At 41.3% G+C, this 18,673-nt stretch overlaps 1 protein-coding gene across 29 annotated transcripts in view; it reads right to left on the reverse strand.

Moving 5' to 3' along the window:
• macf1a (microtubule actin crosslinking factor 1a) overlaps window positions 1-18,673 on the reverse strand; it is a 150,254-nt gene that overhangs the window by 27,562 nt on the left and 104,019 nt on the right. For all 29 annotated transcript variants that reach the window (XM_043217120.1, XM_043217118.1, XM_043217124.1 and 26 more), the window contains 6 exons: window positions 17,720-17,958; window positions 17,393-17,522; window positions 16,918-17,117; window positions 16,150-16,657; window positions 14,904-15,898; window positions 13,889-14,389 (listed from right to left, as the gene is read on the reverse strand). In XM_043217120.1, the coding sequence (XP_043073055.1) occupies window positions 13,889-14,389; window positions 14,904-15,898; window positions 16,150-16,657; window positions 16,918-17,117; window positions 17,393-17,522; window positions 17,720-17,958 (2,573 nt within the window). The remainder of the gene's footprint in view (window positions 1-13,888; window positions 14,390-14,903; window positions 15,899-16,149; window positions 16,658-16,917; window positions 17,118-17,392; window positions 17,523-17,719; window positions 17,959-18,673) is intronic.

The following is an 18,673-nucleotide window of genomic DNA, read 5'->3' on the forward strand; positions in this document are numbered from 1 at the left end:
AATATTTTCTACCTATAAAGACACCTGGAATCATTCCAGACTATAGTTATTATGTGCATTAACATTTACAAAAATGGTTTAACAAAGATATTCAAAAGAAGACTGCTTGAATCTTCATGAGCAAAAACACACATATCTCTTCAATCTAAACACAAACAACCTCTTAACACCTGGAAGGATCAATGCTAAAATATGCTTCAAGATTAACCCATTCACTAGTACTTTGATCAGATAATATTCTGCACCTTTGTAGTGCAAAATAGCACTAAAAGTGTTTATTCTCTAGACAGCACAAAAATTCAGCAGCACTTTCACTAGGAAAATGAACATTTTCTCTTGACATGATTACGGGCAGCAACACAAAGTTGATTCTATGCTAATTTGATCTGATATTTATTGTTTCTTAAGATATTGTAGATTAAATCAGTGTATCTCAAACTATTTCAGGTGAAGGAGCACTTAAAAACAAATCTGAGGGGAAATCTGGTTTAGAAAACTCAACCTATATACTGAATGAATCTATAAACTGAGTTATATTTGCACTGTCCACCATAAACAATAAATTTCAAAGGATTTTTTTTTGTTACCTTTGTGACCAAATCAAGGTCATGTTTTAGTGGTGAGATCTCTTCCACAAAACTTGTTTCACAGGTGTCCTTACAGTCATTGTCATGTGATTCCACAGCCTCCAGAGAGCTTGCCTCATTTTCTCCCTCGTTAAAAAGGCAATGTAAAAGACCTGGCTCTAGTTGCTCCCACTGGTCTCTCCGTTGGTGCACAGGGTCTAAGCCTGATCCATCAGAGTCCCATTCGCTATCTCCAGTCATTGATCCAAGTACAAAATCAACACCTGATCGGGTCTCCTCTGACTCAGAGTCCAAATCCTGACAGTCTTCACAAGCAGAGCCCCCATCAAACACAAGCCGCTCAGGGGCTGCCAGGTAAACAAAACTATCGGAGGAGAGAAATGCCCGTTCCTCTGGCTCAGAGAAGCATTTTGGGAGGGGACTCGGAGGGGCTGATTCCACTGATGGAGATGATGGGCAATCCTGAGGATACTGAGGTGGCATAGCCACAGCTAAATAAACAAAACTATCTGTTGCAACAAAAGCATCAGCATCTTTGCTATCAAGTCCTGCTGTTCTGGACTCATGTTTAGTGGTTGACAGGGGCAGAGGGGAAGGTGGAGCAGATTCAATACTGATATTCGGTGAGTCTAACTGGGGATATGAGTTACTTGAATTTGGTGTACTTGTGGTTCCCTGAACAGCCTTTGTTACTTCCCACTCATGTGAAGACAACTCCTCTTGAACAAATACTTCCACAGAGATTGAAATCTCTTCTTTTTTCTCTGATTTTGAAGAAGCTCCCTCTTGGTCAGAGGTCATTTCCATAGTTACTAGAGCAGGCTCAGAGGAAACTGCATCCTCATGAGAAACAGTCTCATTGTGACTGTTCATAACTTCCCTTTCTGCCTCATCTTCCAACACAGAGCACTCTGGGGACTGTTGAATGCTGTCCTCGATTTCCATGCCTTCTAAATCAGTCATAAAGATGCTGAGATTCACATTACATTCAGCATGTGAATTCAAATTCTCTAAGGGGGGATGTCCATGCTGTAAGGAGACATGAATGTCAGATGTCTCATCTTGTTTCATTACCTTCTCATTCTCTTGCTGCTCATGATCTGATGAAGCTCCACTGCCTAAATCTGAATCACTCTCTGGTTGCTCATAGCTCACAGTTTGAAATGCATCAGATGGCACAGTTCCATCTTGGTGTGAGGTTTGAATGCCACTGGATTCAGAATCTAAAGCATCTGCATCAACTATGTATGAAGTATAATCGTCCTGATCATGATTATCACTCTCACTATTACAGGGAAGACAAATTTGCAGTTGGTCTGGGCTTTGGTCAATATCTTTGACTGAAAAACAGCTTTGCATACTTTCTGTAAAGTTCGGGTTCATTTGTGTTTCACGTTGCTCAGTCGAATCTGTCTGCACTACATGATCTGTGACATCTTCATCATACAGCTCTTTGATGTCACATTCATGTTTGGCATCAACTTGATCCATTTTCACCACAAGAAGGTTGTCAAAGGTATCCAAGTATTCAGAAGTATGAGAAATATCCCTCTGCTCAGAAACAGTTGATTTGCTTGTGTCCTCTTCTAAACATTGTCTTTCCAACTCAAGAAAGAGTTCATCTGAACCTGCCTCTGAACTGGGGCAGGGGGAAGCACTGGGAGCCTCTGATCCTCCAAAACCTACAGGTGGCATCAAAAGCGGCCAGTGGCCTGAGGATGCAAGTTGTTGTGTCTCCCAGTCCTGTAACTGCGATTCTTCCTCTTCTACCTCCCAAGATAAACCACTTGTTTCACTGCTCTCCAGTTTCAATACCGCTTGCCAGTTTCTCTCCTCCATCTGTAGTCTCTCATCCTCTTCTTTCTTTTCTTGCTCCGTATTCATCTCATCTTCCTCCTCCAACTCCTCTAAAATTCTGCGTTCATCTTCTTCAAAGCAAAGTTCTGAGGCGGTCTTTTCTCGTAACCCACCAGTAGGAGGAAGCCAGCCCAATAAACCTTCCTCACCACCTTCTTGACTGATACACGGAGACAGGGGCAAGCCACCATAATTAAGTCCCTCTCCTTCCTGCAGGAAAGGTGATGGAGGATCCAGAAGATACAAAGATTCCTCATCACTCTCCTCACCAAGTACGGGGGGCAGTGGGGGCAGGATAGGAAGAATCCTCCCATGCCCCAGTGACCTTTTACTACCCCTAATACTACGGGGCCAGGTACGGGCTTTAGTGGGAGGACAAAATACCGGTTTTGGGGGTATTAGCGGAGTAGTGTCTTGGTCATGTTCCAGTAGGGGTGAGTCTCGCTCATTATCAGAAGTTTTAGCTGCAATAGTATCCCAGTTTTGTGGTGGTTCTTCAGATATACTTCTAATACACATTGGGGCTTGAGTTTGTTTGGTCTGCTCGCCTCTCTTTCTCTCAGGCTGGGAGATACTAGGACTAGGTTGTGGAGAGTCTGAATGAGCAAAAGTAGTAGTCTCTGAGGGTGATTGTTCTTTCGAAGGAGAAGACAGAGTAGTAGCCAGTTTGTGAGAGTGCAGCTGGAGGGGCTGTTTTTGTTTGAGCAGATGAGGAAGATGGGAAGGAACAGGGCTAACTGTGGGAGTGAAAGATGGAGAGCTGGAGACAGGTGGAGTTTGAGAGGTTTGAAGACATCCAGATGAGGCAGGGGAAGGTGAAAAAGGTGGTGCCAATGGTGTCGATGATGTAGAAGGAACAGAAGAGGCTAGTAAAGATGGTACAGTATGGAGAGGAGAGACTGGGATCCCAGCCCCAGACAGACGCTTCTCTCCACTCTCTCCAGGTGAAAGCTCTAAACGTTCTGCAAACTCTGGATAAGTAGGAGGCATGAAAGCTTTCCAGGAGCGCCGATTTGGATTATCCTTCTTGTCATTGCCCTGGTGCCGCCTTTTGGTCACAACAGCTGCCCCAACAGCAGCTGAATTTGATGCAGGAATGACCACTGCAGAGCCGACTCCTCCGACAGGTGACATACTCTGAGCGTCACCGGTGAGTTTCAGAGCATCAAAAATAACTCTTTCATCCAGCCTTTTTACACCTGCATCTGCAGGCCCTCCACGTGGAACAAATACTCCACCTATGTCGGCTCCCAGTGTCCCATTGCTGGACAGCGTACTCCCCTCACCGCCCCCTGAGCCCAGAGTGCTGCGAGAAGGCTGGCTGAGCTTTGATCCTTGATCAATCTGCTCATTGATGCGCATAGTGTCGTAAATTGAGCGCTGGGGTACATAGCAGTCCTCAATATATGCCTCCTCATCATCGCCCTTCCCAAGGCACCTGGGGTTCTGCCGCAAGCAGTCCGGGCGGCTCAGAGGTTTTCCCATCCCAAAACACAGCGCCCTCAAGGGGCTGAGATGGGATGGTTACTATTCCACAAACAAAGCCTGCTGTGAGAAATAGTGAGGCTCTGGACTACTCTGATAGCTTACCCATGAGTTTTGCTATAAAGGCATACATGGTCATGCACTGAATTCTCAGTATACAATGTATTACGATGCTTAACATCCAGCATAAATATCCGCGTAAGAAAAGGTACAAACCCTCGTTTCAGAGCTACATGGCGGCATCTGCACGTGTCTTTTCCGCATAGACAAATCTTTGAAGTAACATATCAATTAATAAAAATATATGAAAAGGCTGATAAGTGTCTGAATCCGAAAATCCATAACAGGATAATAGCATCCCTCATGGACAATATTCCTTTGTTTCCTTTATGAACCGCTGAGTCCTAAACCCTCAAAACAAGGGCAAAATCCAAAATCCTTTCCTTCCTTAGTGCTGCTTCCTCTTGACTCTCCTTCCCGCTGCCACAACAGGAAAAATCAAAGCAGGGCTTCAGCTACTTTCACCATCTCCAAGAGCAGCAGCCAAAGCTGTATGAGGCTCCTTTTAAGGTGAGAACTCCACACTCTGTTACATAAAACTGAGTTCAGCAAAGAAAAACAAAAAGTGTCAGTCAAGAGATTTTGTCTCTCATCTCCCTTTTTCTTCTATGTACATAATGTTGTAGCCATAATTCCTTGGATGTATTTCCAAAAACAAGGCATCTTGACAAAAACCCAAAAAATAAAAAAAAAAAAAAAAAAAAAAAAACGCCGTAAACTTACTTGCTAACACTAAAGAATATTTAAAGAAACAGTCATAAAAACCATAACGAACTCACGCTTCAGACAGACCTAACAGTGTTCCAGTCGTCTATCCTTTATCAATTTCTGCTTCCTCTTTTTAATCCTATAATGAAGCATTAATAGAGCATGTCAGGAAGAGAAGCCATCTGTGCCTGAAATACCTCATCCTCCTCTTTTATCTAGTCCTCTTCAGCAGACAGAGCACGAGGGATTGAAATCAATGAAATCCAACACTCTTTGTGACATGTTCATTTCACATTAAAAGTAAAAAATTCTTTGAACATGAAAAAAGAAAAAAATCTTTTAGGGAATCCTTTCATCCAGAGCTTGGGGGAAAATCCAAGGGTCCAAAGGCTATCTGTGTCCAGAAAGGTTGAGGGTATGGAGATCCAACGAGTCCGGTGCAGCCGGGGAAAGAGTAGAGAGTCAGGGGACTGTATCCAGAAGGCAGAGACCCAGACAGAGCTTCATTCCAAGTGCTGCCTTGCACTTCAGGCACTGTGATTTCCAGACAATCCCCGGACACGCTCCCTCTTCCCTTATTTTCTTCTTTCAGTATTCCAAACACAAGAGCTCAGCAAGGCTCCACGCAAGCTCTTTGCTCTTCTTTTCTCTGATTTCTTCTTGTGCAGACTTTCTTTCTCACACACTCTTTTCTCTGCGTCTGTTCTAAAGCCACTACACAGCTGAAATGGTTTGCAGCTGCTAAAAAAATCTCCCAGTTTTCCTCGTTCACTCCCCCTTTCTCTCACACACTCTCAGCTCTCTTTTTTCTCTTGCTCTCTCTCCCTCTCTCTCTCTCTCTCTCTCTCTCTCTCTCTCTCTCTCTCTCTCTCTGTTTTTGTTTGAATCCAGCTCCGTTTGTTCTGTTTCCTGCTATGGTATTAAAACACAGGAAGTGGTCCAATCATGCTTTCCCCTTCCAAAAAAACACACGAGACAAGGCTAGAGGAGTGAGCCCAAGATAAAGTGTGTGGAAGGAGGGACCATGGAGTCAGTGGGAGTGACCAATCTGGGGATCTGACGTGTTTCTGCAGAATCACTGGATAACGGGATAACGGGTTTATTGCATACTAAGCACTATATAAACCATCTTTTTAAATGCAAAATACTATTAAAAAATAGAGGCTACAGTAAGAGTTTTTGTGTTCAGTGTGCTTCAGTGAGTCATCTGTGTGACTGATACAGCTCATTTTTATTTTGTATTTGTAATATTCATGACTTTGCTGTAATCTAAACCTGAATCAGCTGGGATAAATAGTCCCACTCAAATAGACCAAATGCCTGAGGCAAAGCACAAACTCAAAATCACAATAGACAGACAGACAGGAAAAGTGAGTGTGAAAATGATAACTAAAGTGGGAGTGGTCATACTGAAAGAGGAGGGAGCTTCTGAGAGGGAATTAAAGAAATAACGGCTGGCTTTCTTTACCCCCTCAAATAAACTGCCATACGTGGAAGCAAAAATCCCCTGCACACATTCTCCACACATTTACTGTTCTGTCCCCTCCCTCCCTCCTGATAGGCCCTCTGTAAAAGCAAAACAATACAGGAGGACATACAAAAGTCTGCCATATTCAAACACCCCACTTGTGCATTCCCGTCTGCTACTCTTCTGTAACACAATCCTGTCAGGAGAGACCATAAGGGGGGGCTGGGGCCTCTGATGAGGGGCTTTAGGATAACGTAACATGAAAATGAATGAGCATTCCGCTTAAAAGTGTCCACCGACAAACCAACACAAAAGTCTGAGCTTTTAATATTTATATGTGCCAAACACCTATTTTTCATTGTTGTACTGCACAGATCACAATCTGTCTATCTTTTTTTCATAGTTTTTTCTTCTTGGCATTCCAAACCTGCATGGTTTTCTTCAGTGCAACATAAAAGGAAAATTTTTTTTTTCCAGGCTTTTTTCATACAATTACATTTCAAAAAGGATGGAAAAGCACATACTAAAAAGGCCAGTTCAAATTGTGTGCTATGCTCTTAACCTTCTGAAGTTATACAATATCCTTGTGTGACAAACAGACTAATATATATAAATCATTATTCACAGACATGTTGTACATTACTACTTATGCAATGAGCTTTATTAAGACAAACCGAAAAACATTTTTTTATTATAAAAAATCATTTTTAAAGAAATTATATGATTTCAAAAGATGTGAAATAGCTTAAAAGTCCCTGCTGAAAGGCTTCAAACCCCATTCATTGTAATTACAAGGAAAATATTCCTTTGTGCTCTGTGGCAAAAAAGAAAGTCAGATGGGTTTGGGATCTCAATAAGGGCTAGTAAATGAAGAGTAAATTCCGAACTATCCCTTTAAGAGGTTCCAGCAGAAAATAAACACTAAACGCATGTCTGCCCATTCTTTCTAGCACTCAGTCCAAGAAGCACAAATGCATGCAGAAAAATGCACACACTCACGCATGAAAAGGGGGAGGGGCTTGTTCGTCCTCAGTGATCTAACTGTTGCTCTGAACCTCCACGCTCCTCGTGGCCTGCATGTCAAGCAAGCTAAATACTCTGTCTTTCTTATAAACTCTTTCCCCCTCTGTGTCAGTTGGGTTGCAGCTGTCATGGCCGCTTCCAACACAAACCTCCCTACAAGAACAAAAGAGGTTTGTTGTCCATTTTGCTGGTGCTTGTGCTCTCTCCCTCGACCCATATCAAACTAGGTTTCAGTGAGCAGTATTACTTGTCTTATTTAAAACGAGACGCGTGCATCCCAGACACAAGTGAACAATAAACAGTAATGCCAAATACATTTGTACACAAAATAAAACTAAACAAGAGATTGACGTATCGAAACCTGAGTAATTCATCTAAACGTTCACACTTCCTGATACCAATTAGATTCATGACTGCTTGACTGGTGCATCCCCCACTCTACTTTTCCTCATTCTTCCAGTGACTGGTCATTTGGCCAGTCACGCCTGGTTAAAGAGTCACAGTCTTGACTCAGACAGGAAGAGGGAGGGGTTCAAAGGCCCAAAATCCCCTAAAGAGACTGTTGTTGGAAGTGAACTGACTGGCATAGGTAAAGTGCGACTAGTGCTTTGTGGCTAAAATGGCCACCATTTAAAGACTGCCTGTCACTCAGCAAAACAAGCACGAGGCCTGAGAACATTATTGACTTTAGAGGGCTATTTGTTGCCTTAGCAGAGCACCTGTTGATCTATATTTTTTTCTTTGTCGCTTACCCACTCTTACTTACTCTTTCTTTCTCCCTGCCTGATTGCGCTAAAAGTAAAAGGTACTGAAAGCCTCATCTGTTTGTTTTGGTGGTTCATCTACCCCCCTCTTCTCTCGTTCCCTTTGCCACACTGGTTACTAGGTAGCATGTCTCATTTTCTCTATCTCAGCAGTAGATTTATAATTAACCACCAGGCTTTACCTGAATGACTCAATGTGTGCATTGTTCTCTCTCACCACCACAGACACAAAGACATACGGAGCAGAGACAGGAATACAAACACCTCTCCTAATAATGAGAAAGGAGTCTGACCTGGCCACTAAATTAAAGCAATAAAATAGGTTTTAAACACATTTACAGCCTTAACCTTTAGTTTCACATTTAGTTATTATTTTTAGATTATTAAAACGATTTGTTATTCTGTAAAAAAAAATAACATGTAGAATTAAATATAATACAATAAATATCTGCATTAGCAACCTCTTGTTCCCACAGCCAGGCACTGCACTGATTATTATCTTGGTAATTATTTACAAATGTCAATGGGGTCACCCTATTTACATAAAGTTCCTATTTATTTCTGTTAGTGAGCTAATTGAAAGTAACTGAAAGGAAAAGTGGGCAAATCTATGGAATGCCACAGTAATGCATAACAGCTGAAACAATACGAGGCAATGGGAACAGCTAGAGCATGATATAACACACGCATGTGCACATACACCCGAATGCTAGTGTGTAGAACAGGGTCACTTTAGAGAAATTTAGTCATCAGATTAGACTAACCATGTTATTCTAATTTAATCAACCCCTTACTAAAAAAAAAAAAATAAACTGGAAATGAGCAGACTGACAGAAAAAGTACATTTACAGTCATTTCACTTTGTGGTGGAAACTCTGCAAAAAATAGAAGTAACACTAGAATGAATTTAAAGATCATGGAGATGGCACGGAAATACTTAAACATAAAAATCTGCTTAATGTAGTGAATGATCTCATTCTGAGGAGTCATTTATTTTTACTTATATTCGTGTTGTTGTGACATTAACTTACGCACATTCACTTGTTGAACTTTTTCCAAACTATAATGTTATTTAAGTAACTGTAATCAAATTACATATATTTAAAATCTAATGCATTATATTACTGCGTTACCAGGAAAGTCATTAGATTACAGTAACGCGTTATACCCAACTCTGGTAATTGTATGATAGTAATATAATTGTTTAATTCTATTATAATTTTTAAAAGCTGAAGTGATTGTCTTATTTTATTAATGAGTTGGAATGTTTGTAACTCTTTTTTTTTTTTTTTTTTTTTTTACAGTAGTAACTGTAAAAGCTGAATAAGAAAAAACAAAGCCAATTGACTAATCTGTGAAATAATCAACGGTTAATCGATTAATCATTGTAATATTCATTAGATTAAATGATTATTAAAATAATTGTTGCAGCCCATTTATCTAACTACTATTTTGCATTTGTTTGCACAAATTCAAACGATTATTTTTATTTGTTAAAACACAGAACTTCAACGCAAGAATTTGCATTAACTTATTGCTAGAGTGATAAATTAATTCTTCAAAAAAATAAACAATCAGCGCTAATCCTCTTCATGTGACCGTGAGGCCACATGATTGATGATGTTAGAGGGAAACCCCCAAGGTTTGGGTGGGGGTAGGGAAGGTCATGACATAGTCTGCGGCACAGTTGTTTTTGTGGAGGAAAAGCTGTGATCACAAACTACGTAAAAAGAGGCTGATAAAAATAGACAAACCGGCAGGGCTGAGGGAGAGATGGAAAGAGTAAAGGGAGTGAAGATATAAGCGGCGAGGGTGAGGACAGTGTGGACAACCTGATGTGATTTAGAAGCCATTCCCTCATCCCAACAGCCCTGTGAAGGAATTCCCAGTTGGACAGAGGGCCCTCATTTTACTCCAGTCTAGCACTTCATCCCGCCACATCGGCTCAAGCTTCAGCTGCTCTGGGACCGGGCGACATGGGAGAGCACAAGGGTACATAAGGGACAGGAATTTAGGGAGAGGGGGCAACCACACCCTGCTTATGTGAACGAGTGTCAGTGTGTTTGCGGGGTCCAGGGTGGGGAGACAGCTGGGATGCCGGACGCTCCACATGGACTGGAATTAGAAACATTCTCATACACGGACCTGCGGGCACACTCCCACAACATACAAACACACCTTCTGTGTCTACATATCACCCTATAGCACACGCCGACCGGCTGCTAAATATGAGAACACATCCAGACAGGAAGCGCCGGACGACATTTCACAATAAAGTCACAAGTGCGACAAGTTTCCCTGTTTCTCTCCAGTCGATGTCCACGACATCTCAATACGCTCATTGTTAAGAAGCTAAACAATGATACTGACTAATCTGACACCTTCTCTTAATACCCCATGCCCCCCGCAGCTGCCCCGACGGAGCTTACACAACAAAAAAACCTCTCAGACACACACACACACAGGACCGCCCTCCCCTCTCCGCCCCTTTGAGCAATGACATCATTTCGGATTTGGTGTCTTTGAAATGGAGTCTGGCTTGCATGGAGAGGCGAAAATGAGAGCAGACTATTTTGTGGCAGACGAACGGGAATTTATCTTACAATGTTTCATTACAAAGTGGTAGACGAAAGGAGAGAAATGGGGCAGAGAAGATGGAAAATTGACGAACGCTGGCAGCCAAGTTGGATGAATACCAAAGATGTCTTTCTGAACTGACCGTCTTTCTCTCTTCTTTCTCTTTGTAATGGACGAGTCTCACTCTGCTGTTTCCTAAAAATAACCTATAGACAGCAAATGCATACAGTGGGGTTCAAAAGTCCACATTTTATATTTTTTCTCAGTACTCTGCTTTAATGAAAAATTTTTTAAATTGACATACATTTTGAAATAAATAGTTAATTTTAAAATGACATTTGTATTTACTTGTATAAAAATAACGAGAGCTATAAAAATAGTATTTTTGTGTTTTTAGTTTCTTTTTCTTCTTATTGTCTTCGTGCATTGGAGATATGTGGTTGCCTTTATTTTGAGATCTTCAAGGCCACAAGACGATTCATTTTCCATTGCCTTTCTTTGTTATCATGCCAACTGCTGATTGACTGAGTCAGACTGAACATTTAGAAAGACACAACATAGATTATAAAACAAATTACGCATCTGCTCTTTATTATTTTTTAAAGTGATATTTTCTGATGTACAGAAAAATCTATTAACTTAGATCTTAGAAAAGTGTTTCCCATCAATACGTAACATGAGTTTTAAAGCCAGCAGTACTTCATATTTTGAATTTACAACTTTGTTTTGGCATTGACTTAATTCTTTAACCCTACTTCACTCTTGTATTGATTAGACATCCACATCAGCTTTATTGCAGACCATACTGACAACCCACTTCTTATTCAGCTACGTCGTCTTCCGTTCTCTATTCATTCCCTTTTCTGGCCCTCTCGCTGTCTGCCTGTGCTCTGAAACACATCTAAACAACCTGCTTTTATTTATATCAAAATGAAAAGCAGAAAAGGGAATGGTGAGTGCTGGTGTGCATTCAAACCATATCGTTAAAGATTTAAAAAAGAGAGCTTTATCAGACTGCTACAGCTATGATGAGATGAGGTAGGAGTGAAGGTATGAGACATGCAAGTGGGTAGACGAGGAGTAGAAAAGCAGAAATACTCAAAAATGGAAAAAGCGTGAGGAAAAGACAAAAAGACAAAAAGAAAACATTTTTGACTTCTTCAGTGATCCAAGTTTCTACAAAGTAATTCATAACAAAGACAAATCAAGGACATTTCATTAAAAATAAAACATTTAACTAATTACAGACCGATATATTGTCCATAATCCATATTTGGGTATGCATAATTCATATTTGAATAACCCTGCCTGCGTGGATGATTAAAACTTAGTAGTTGGTTTTTTCATTTAATTTTCCAGTCACTAGCTATGCTACAGTTGAAAAAGTTGGGGTGAGCAAGATTTTTTTTGTTTTGTTTTTGAAAGATGAAAACTGCATGAAAAACAAAACTGCATGTGTTACATCAAATGCTTTTAAAACTCATTTTCTACTGTAATATATTTTAAAGGGGTCATCATATGATGTGATTTCAAACTCAAATTTCAAAACGGAGCAAAAAGTCAAAAATCCTTTCAATATTTGCATTCATTTTTTTTAAACTAACGTCCCTTTCTTGGTCGCGTCATGTTGCTGAACTAGGCTGTATGTTATAAATCTAAAAACAAACATTTATTTTGACTTCTCCATGAGATTCTCTCACATAGACAAACTGCATAGCCTCATTCTCCTATCAATCGCCGTTTACACGCACTGAATAAAATCAGAATAAAATAAAATCAGAACCATTATCACAGGTGCAGTTAGATGTTTTAATCGGATTAGTTGAAAGTAAAATTCAAATCTTTCACTTGCACCCTCAAAAATTAAAAAAATTATTTATATAAAAAATGATTGCTACCAGAGTGGCAAGTGGGTGTGTGTTACCCGCCACATCTGAAATTCACCCACATTTGGCGGGCCCTGCCTGTGATGAAAAAACTGAAATCACACAACCATTTTTAAGAAACCATTCTAATACACACAACATACATATACAATAGGGTAGAGCTGGAAGCGGACGGACTACAGCACAGAGAGTTCTTACACCAGAACCCTACACTTTTTATGCCCCCATATTGACACTGCGGCTGTGGACCGACACAGATTAGCTCTACGATCAGATTTAGCTCAGTGTCCATCGCTCTCCATGTCAGCACTCAACAGCGAAATGCAATACCATGAATTTCACCCTTCCAAATTCCAAAAACCTCAAAAAGTACTAAATGTTCATTGCCATTTAAAATCTTTAAACTTTCTGTTAAAGTTCACTGGACTACCTGAAGAACCACTCAAAGTCTTTTAAACTAGTCATGCTGTTGTTGCTGAGCAATCAGACATGGCAGAGGAAGGAATGATTCAGTCTCAGCAAGGCATATTTTCTACAGCACTGATTCACTCTCCTGCTCCTGGAGGTCTCTGACGCCCACCACATCCGTCATTTCCTCAGCTTTACTCCTTCCCACTTCCACCTACACCTCTTCATTCTCACACTCTCCTTTCTTTCACCACCCTCAAGAGGTATGAGTAAGAGAGATACAGACATTTCATCAGACGGTCAGGGGAGGAAAGGTGAACTCGAGCAGCCCACTCGGAGGAGTAAGAGCTGACATGTCTCTCCTTATTTTCTTGCCACCATCACAGATTATGTGATGAGAAGAAAACAGCAAGAACATATTGGTAAAAAAGGATTTATTAAGAGGGAGAGCTTTCACCCCTCAGCAATCTCGACACATTTTCCTTGCATTTCTCTTTTTAACAAGCCTACTCAAGAGGCGAGACTTCAGAGAGCGTGTATAATGAAGTGGCATGTTGTTTGAAAATGTTCTCGCAAACCTCTCTAAGCACTGCACAATTAATTTAAAATCAACTAAAATCATGCTGGCAGTGACTATGATATAAATATATAGAATGTGTTTCAAAGTGAAGCGCAGCACTGTGTTCTTTTATAAGCAAGCAGCTCTAAATCTAGTGTTTTCAATGTCTCGAATGCACCATCCTGCATCATCTGCAAATCATTGTCGGCTGAATTCAGGAGTAGGGTGGTTGATTCAGAAACATGCCATACTTGGGTAAACCACATGATGCACAACATAAGCTTTGCTATACCTTGTTTACATATCATAAAAACAAGATATAATTACTGTGCCAAATGAGCACATGTTTAGGTAGGAGGGCTGAACCCCTCTAAGACTAAAACTTTAGAAGTGCCCGTGGTACATAAACACTGTTAGCAAACAGAGGTTTGCACAGAAAGTAATCTGATATTGCAAATGATAAATACAATGCACACAAAAATACAGTTTGCTAAATCCTTTCCTACCTTGAATTCCTGAAGCTGCTGTTTAATGACCTCCACTTCTGTGCCCACGACAGCCTGTGTGTTTAGCACCTCCTCTGCTCGTCCCAGCAACCCTTGTAGATCAGCTAGACGGCCGTAAAACTCTTTCACACGCTCTTCTGCTGTTTCTATGAGTGCCAGACGGTTCTGTCCCCGCTCTGCCAGCTTGCCTGCCTGTCTGCTCAGGGCTTCGGTCTCTCTCCTGATGGCCAGAAGATCAGGAGAGCTCCCCTCTCTACGGAGCATAGTCGTGCATTCTCCACCATGACCGTCCAGCTCGGCACGGAGGGCATTGAGTCGAGTCAGGAAGCCCCTGACAGCATCAGCCTGTGAGGCCAAGGAGTCAGCATCCCGCCCCACAGGGCTAAGGCTGTCCAACTCATCGTCCAAATCAGCCAGGCGGGAGAAAACATCTCGAACACGTGACTGGACCTCTCCCACACCTTGCAACCGGGACTCCAAGGACGTGCAACATTGCTCTGTCTGTGGGGGAAAGAAATGGGACACATGCAGGTAAATGGAGCAGAAATGAAGGGTCATCAATTACAACATTCTTCAAGAAGTGACATGGTTTTCCTGAAAAACTGTACTAACAAAGTTTTAGTAATGGTTTTGATAAAGTCTCTGGTGATATTTGGTTTCTCAATTTAAAAATGAATAATAATCCTTTCTTATAAAATAGCAGAAACACATTTTTAGAAATATACTAATATCATAACTATATTTTTCAATTTTTTTAAATGAAATGTTTAAAATGCACTGCATAGAAATACAGAACCATGCAAACTTTATATTTCAATCTTAAATACTTCAAATTTTTGACTACAAATCATGAACACAAGCTATTAAAATGAACAAGACAAATCTAGAACGTCTTATTTCAGCAGACATGACATGAGTGCAGACAAACTACAAATCAGGTTATATATAACATCCCAACTACCGCCTCAGTCCTGACACATTCCAGAGGCTCCTGATCATGTGCAGATTCTCTCACCTTCTCAGTGACTTCTTCAAAATCTTTTTCCGTATCACAAGCCTGCTGCAGCAGCCTCTGTCCTCCATCTTCGCCGGTCCTGGAGATCTCAGGCGCATCCTGCAGCAGCCCCTGAGCCAGATTTCGCAGGTACACCACCTGTGGCTGTACAGAGTTTAACAGTTCCTGCTGGCTACGCAGACGCTCCAGGCTTTTGTTGCTACAAGCTTGTGGTCCAAGCGCCTCCTGAACCTCAATCTGATGCTTGGCTGCCTCAAGTCTTCTCTCCACAGCCAGTCTCCCATCTTCAAATTCCTTCAGTCTGCTTCCCAGCTCTTCTAGCTGAGCCGTACGGCCCTGTAGTTGCTCAGAGAGACCGTCTATCCTGCGATTAAGCTGGGCTTTTTCATCCCTCACTTCCTCTTCACCAGTGCAGCTCTGTTCCAGCAGCTGATCTGCTGCTGTGTTCAGAGAATCCAAGAGCGGGCGACGACGATCCAAGTCCAGACTCAACTGTCTAGCCTTTTGCAAAGCCTCGTCTAAAGTGGTGGGATCCAGTGATGGATGGATCTCAGCCTCCCTTTCCTCACATTCTGCAACCCAAGGTAAGAGTTCATTGCGATGTTGTTGGTACAGCTCAGCACGAGATAGCGTCTCTTTTATCCGACTATGTTTATTAGAGGTTTGTTGGTTCATGCCCTCCCAGTCTTGCCTTAAGGTGTTTAGTCGAGTCTGTAAAGCTAGTCGCTCATCTCCAGCGGGAAGGGATGCCAGTAGAGATGCCCCCTCGGCCTGGATGAGCTCATACGATCCACGCTGTTGTGCTATGGCTCGCTGGAGATCATCTTGTTGGGCCAGAAGGGTCTTTAGAGCATCAGGTTGGCAAGGAAGGGTTTCAGAAACCCCAGATGTGTGATTCCCAGCCTGCCCGTCTAACCAGCCACGAAGCTCGTCAAACATCTGCTGGAACTGTTGAGTGCTGGACAGGGCAGACTGCAGCTGGGACAAGCCATCAGCTGAAAGACAGCATTGAGGAGGACAGTTACTATTATGTAAATGTATAAAACCACAAATTACAGTAGGGGAACAATATTGGGAAAAAAACCTTTTTGTGATATATATTGCAAAATAAAACGACATAGGAGTTTTGACTTGAATTGCTATAAAAAAATAAGCCAAGTGATAAAAATTATATTTTACTGTAAAACTACAATGCTAACATTTATGTATTAAATTCTTCATTTACAAATTGTAAATTGTTACTCACCAGCCCGTTCTTCTAGGTTTTTGAGGGGGCCGCTCACACTCTCGAGTCTCTTGTGTAACTCATCTCTGAGATACGGTTCGGCCACAATCGTGCTGAGCTCTGCACACAGCTGCTCAGCCTGGACCAGTTGACCCCGTCTCTGTTCCAGCTCAGCGCGGATCTCCCCAGTTTCCTGAAGCCTACGGCGCAGGGCTTCAGGCTGAGCACTAAGAGAGGCCTGTGCATCCAGCCTCTCGCCCAGATCAGCCACGCTCTGAGACAGCTCCCTGAGCAGGGCTATGTAGCGCTCACTGGTCCCCTGCGCCTGGTCGATCTGCTGCGAGCGGCCGGTGAGACGAGAAGTAAGACCTTCCCATTGCCGTGAAATGTCTGCCAGCTCCTGCCTCACTTCTTCTAGGTCCTGTCCATCTCTAGAACCCTCATCTCCAGATGGGGAGAGGATTCCTTCTGCAGCTCGAGACAGCTGGTCAAACTGGGGTTGTCGTGTTTCAAACTCACGTAACATGAACTGATGGAATAAAATAAAAATGTAAGTGATTTTTGAAGCAGAGATTTTACATTTTTTGAAGTTTTAATCTCTAAATGCTTAGATTTTTTGTAAAGTTTAGTTTTTTTGCTAAAATATCTAGACAATGCATCTCAATGTATTTAAACTATATTTAATAATCTGTATGCAACAAACATTATAAAAAAGGCCCTGTGATGTGATATTTATAGATTTGTCGTTGAATCTGTAATTTGTTAGACAAAGCTAAAAGATTAGTTTACCTGGACTTGCTGTTTCTGTGTGTTGAGCATGTTGGGGTCGATACTCAGTGGGCCTAATACGCTCATCATCAGCTCTTTCTCTCGTAGCCATGGTCCTAGCTGACTGGCTGCTGCAGCAAAACTACCCAGCCTATCAGCACACGCTTCCAATTCAGTCTGCCTCTGTGCTGCTGTCTGATTGGCTTTCGCCCACCGTGAGTCTAGGAGAGAGAGCAATTTCCTGAATCCGACTGCATTAATAAATAGGTTCCACACGTTGACAAGACATAGAAAAACCAGATTAAAAGTTCAGGATATTTGATCTGAAGGTCAGAGCTCCTCTTGGAGCTTACATTGTTTTCAGCCTTCCATTCCCTGCACCCAACTCTCACTTTGTGACCAGCGAATGAATATTAATGTACTATTCTGTTGTTACAGTTACTGGTACAGGAACTAAGTTAATTATTTAAAAATGTACTTAAATCACATCACTGACCTATGTCTTCAAGTTGACGTTTCCAAGTCTCAGCTTCAGGAGAGTCTGGATTATCTTTTATTAGCTGATTGAGAATGTTTTTCAGATCCTCCACTTTCCCAGAATGGTCAGCAAGCTCAGTAAGTAAAACCTGGGCACAAGTATCAGTATGTTAAATGTCTGTCAAAATGCACATAGTCTATCACATAGAACGATGGCTAGGGCTATTGTTTTATGTGGTCACGAATATAAGAGGTTATATATATATATATATATATATATATATATATATATATATATATATATAGCAGTGTATATCAGCAGTGTTCAACTCTCTCAAAATGTTACCTTGGTTTCTTGGGCTTGAGCACGCACCACCTCTGGCCTAGAAGGTGAAGCAGTCTGCCCTTGTGCCAGGCTCTGTTCACGGGGGCCCAGCCACTGGATGAGTGCCTCAGTGCCCTGCCTGGCCTTCTGCCGCAGGTCAAGAGAGGCCTCTTGCCTACCCTTCCTGTCCCTCAGGTCGCTGCCCAGCTGCTCATACTTGCAGTTCACATCTGCCACTGCCACCTGGATCTCAGTCAAGTCTGAGGGTAAGAGTGAAGAAATGACGTAAGTGCAGTCACTGCAGGCTAATGACAAGGCCACATAGTTTGAAAACTGCATCATGTTTGTGCTATTTTTCGAGAAATGATATATAAGCTGAGGGCAGGATTTTGACAGTAGTACAATCCATTCAGCTGTGAAGAACAAATTATGGAGCTTTGCACATGATATGTGGAACAACATATTTATTGTGGCCACTAATTAAAAATAAGACTTATTAATCGTGTGGACATGTGTCATTAATTCATGCCCTTTTTTGATTAATTATTAGTTCCTTTGGTTTAAGTAAATCATTACCACATTGTACTATTTTGTTTCCTTGTTTTCATTAACTTAGTTAATAAAAATGAGAAAACAAATTGTGGCTACAGTTTTCCCAAAAAAGGGAACAAATTCTTAAAATTTTGTCTTCAACATACAAGTCATGCATACTTGTACATTTGCACATAATCCACTGTCCATCTCTACATGGCTACTTTTTAACCTGTTTACATTGCACATGCATATATTTTATATTTTATTATATTTTTATTTTATAATATATTATCATAGATTATTGTTATTTGATGTATATTTCTGTTGCAAGTATTTATTTCTACATTTAAATACATTTTCTTTCTCTTTTACATAGTCTGTACCAGACTAACATTTCACTACAAGTTGTACTTGTACAAAATGTATGTGACAAAATCTTGA

This window comes from Puntigrus tetrazona, chromosome 19 (genome assembly GCF_018831695.1).
Source record: "Puntigrus tetrazona isolate hp1 chromosome 19, ASM1883169v1, whole genome shotgun sequence".
Lineage (NCBI taxonomy): Eukaryota > Metazoa > Chordata > Actinopteri > Cypriniformes > Cyprinidae > Puntigrus > Puntigrus tetrazona.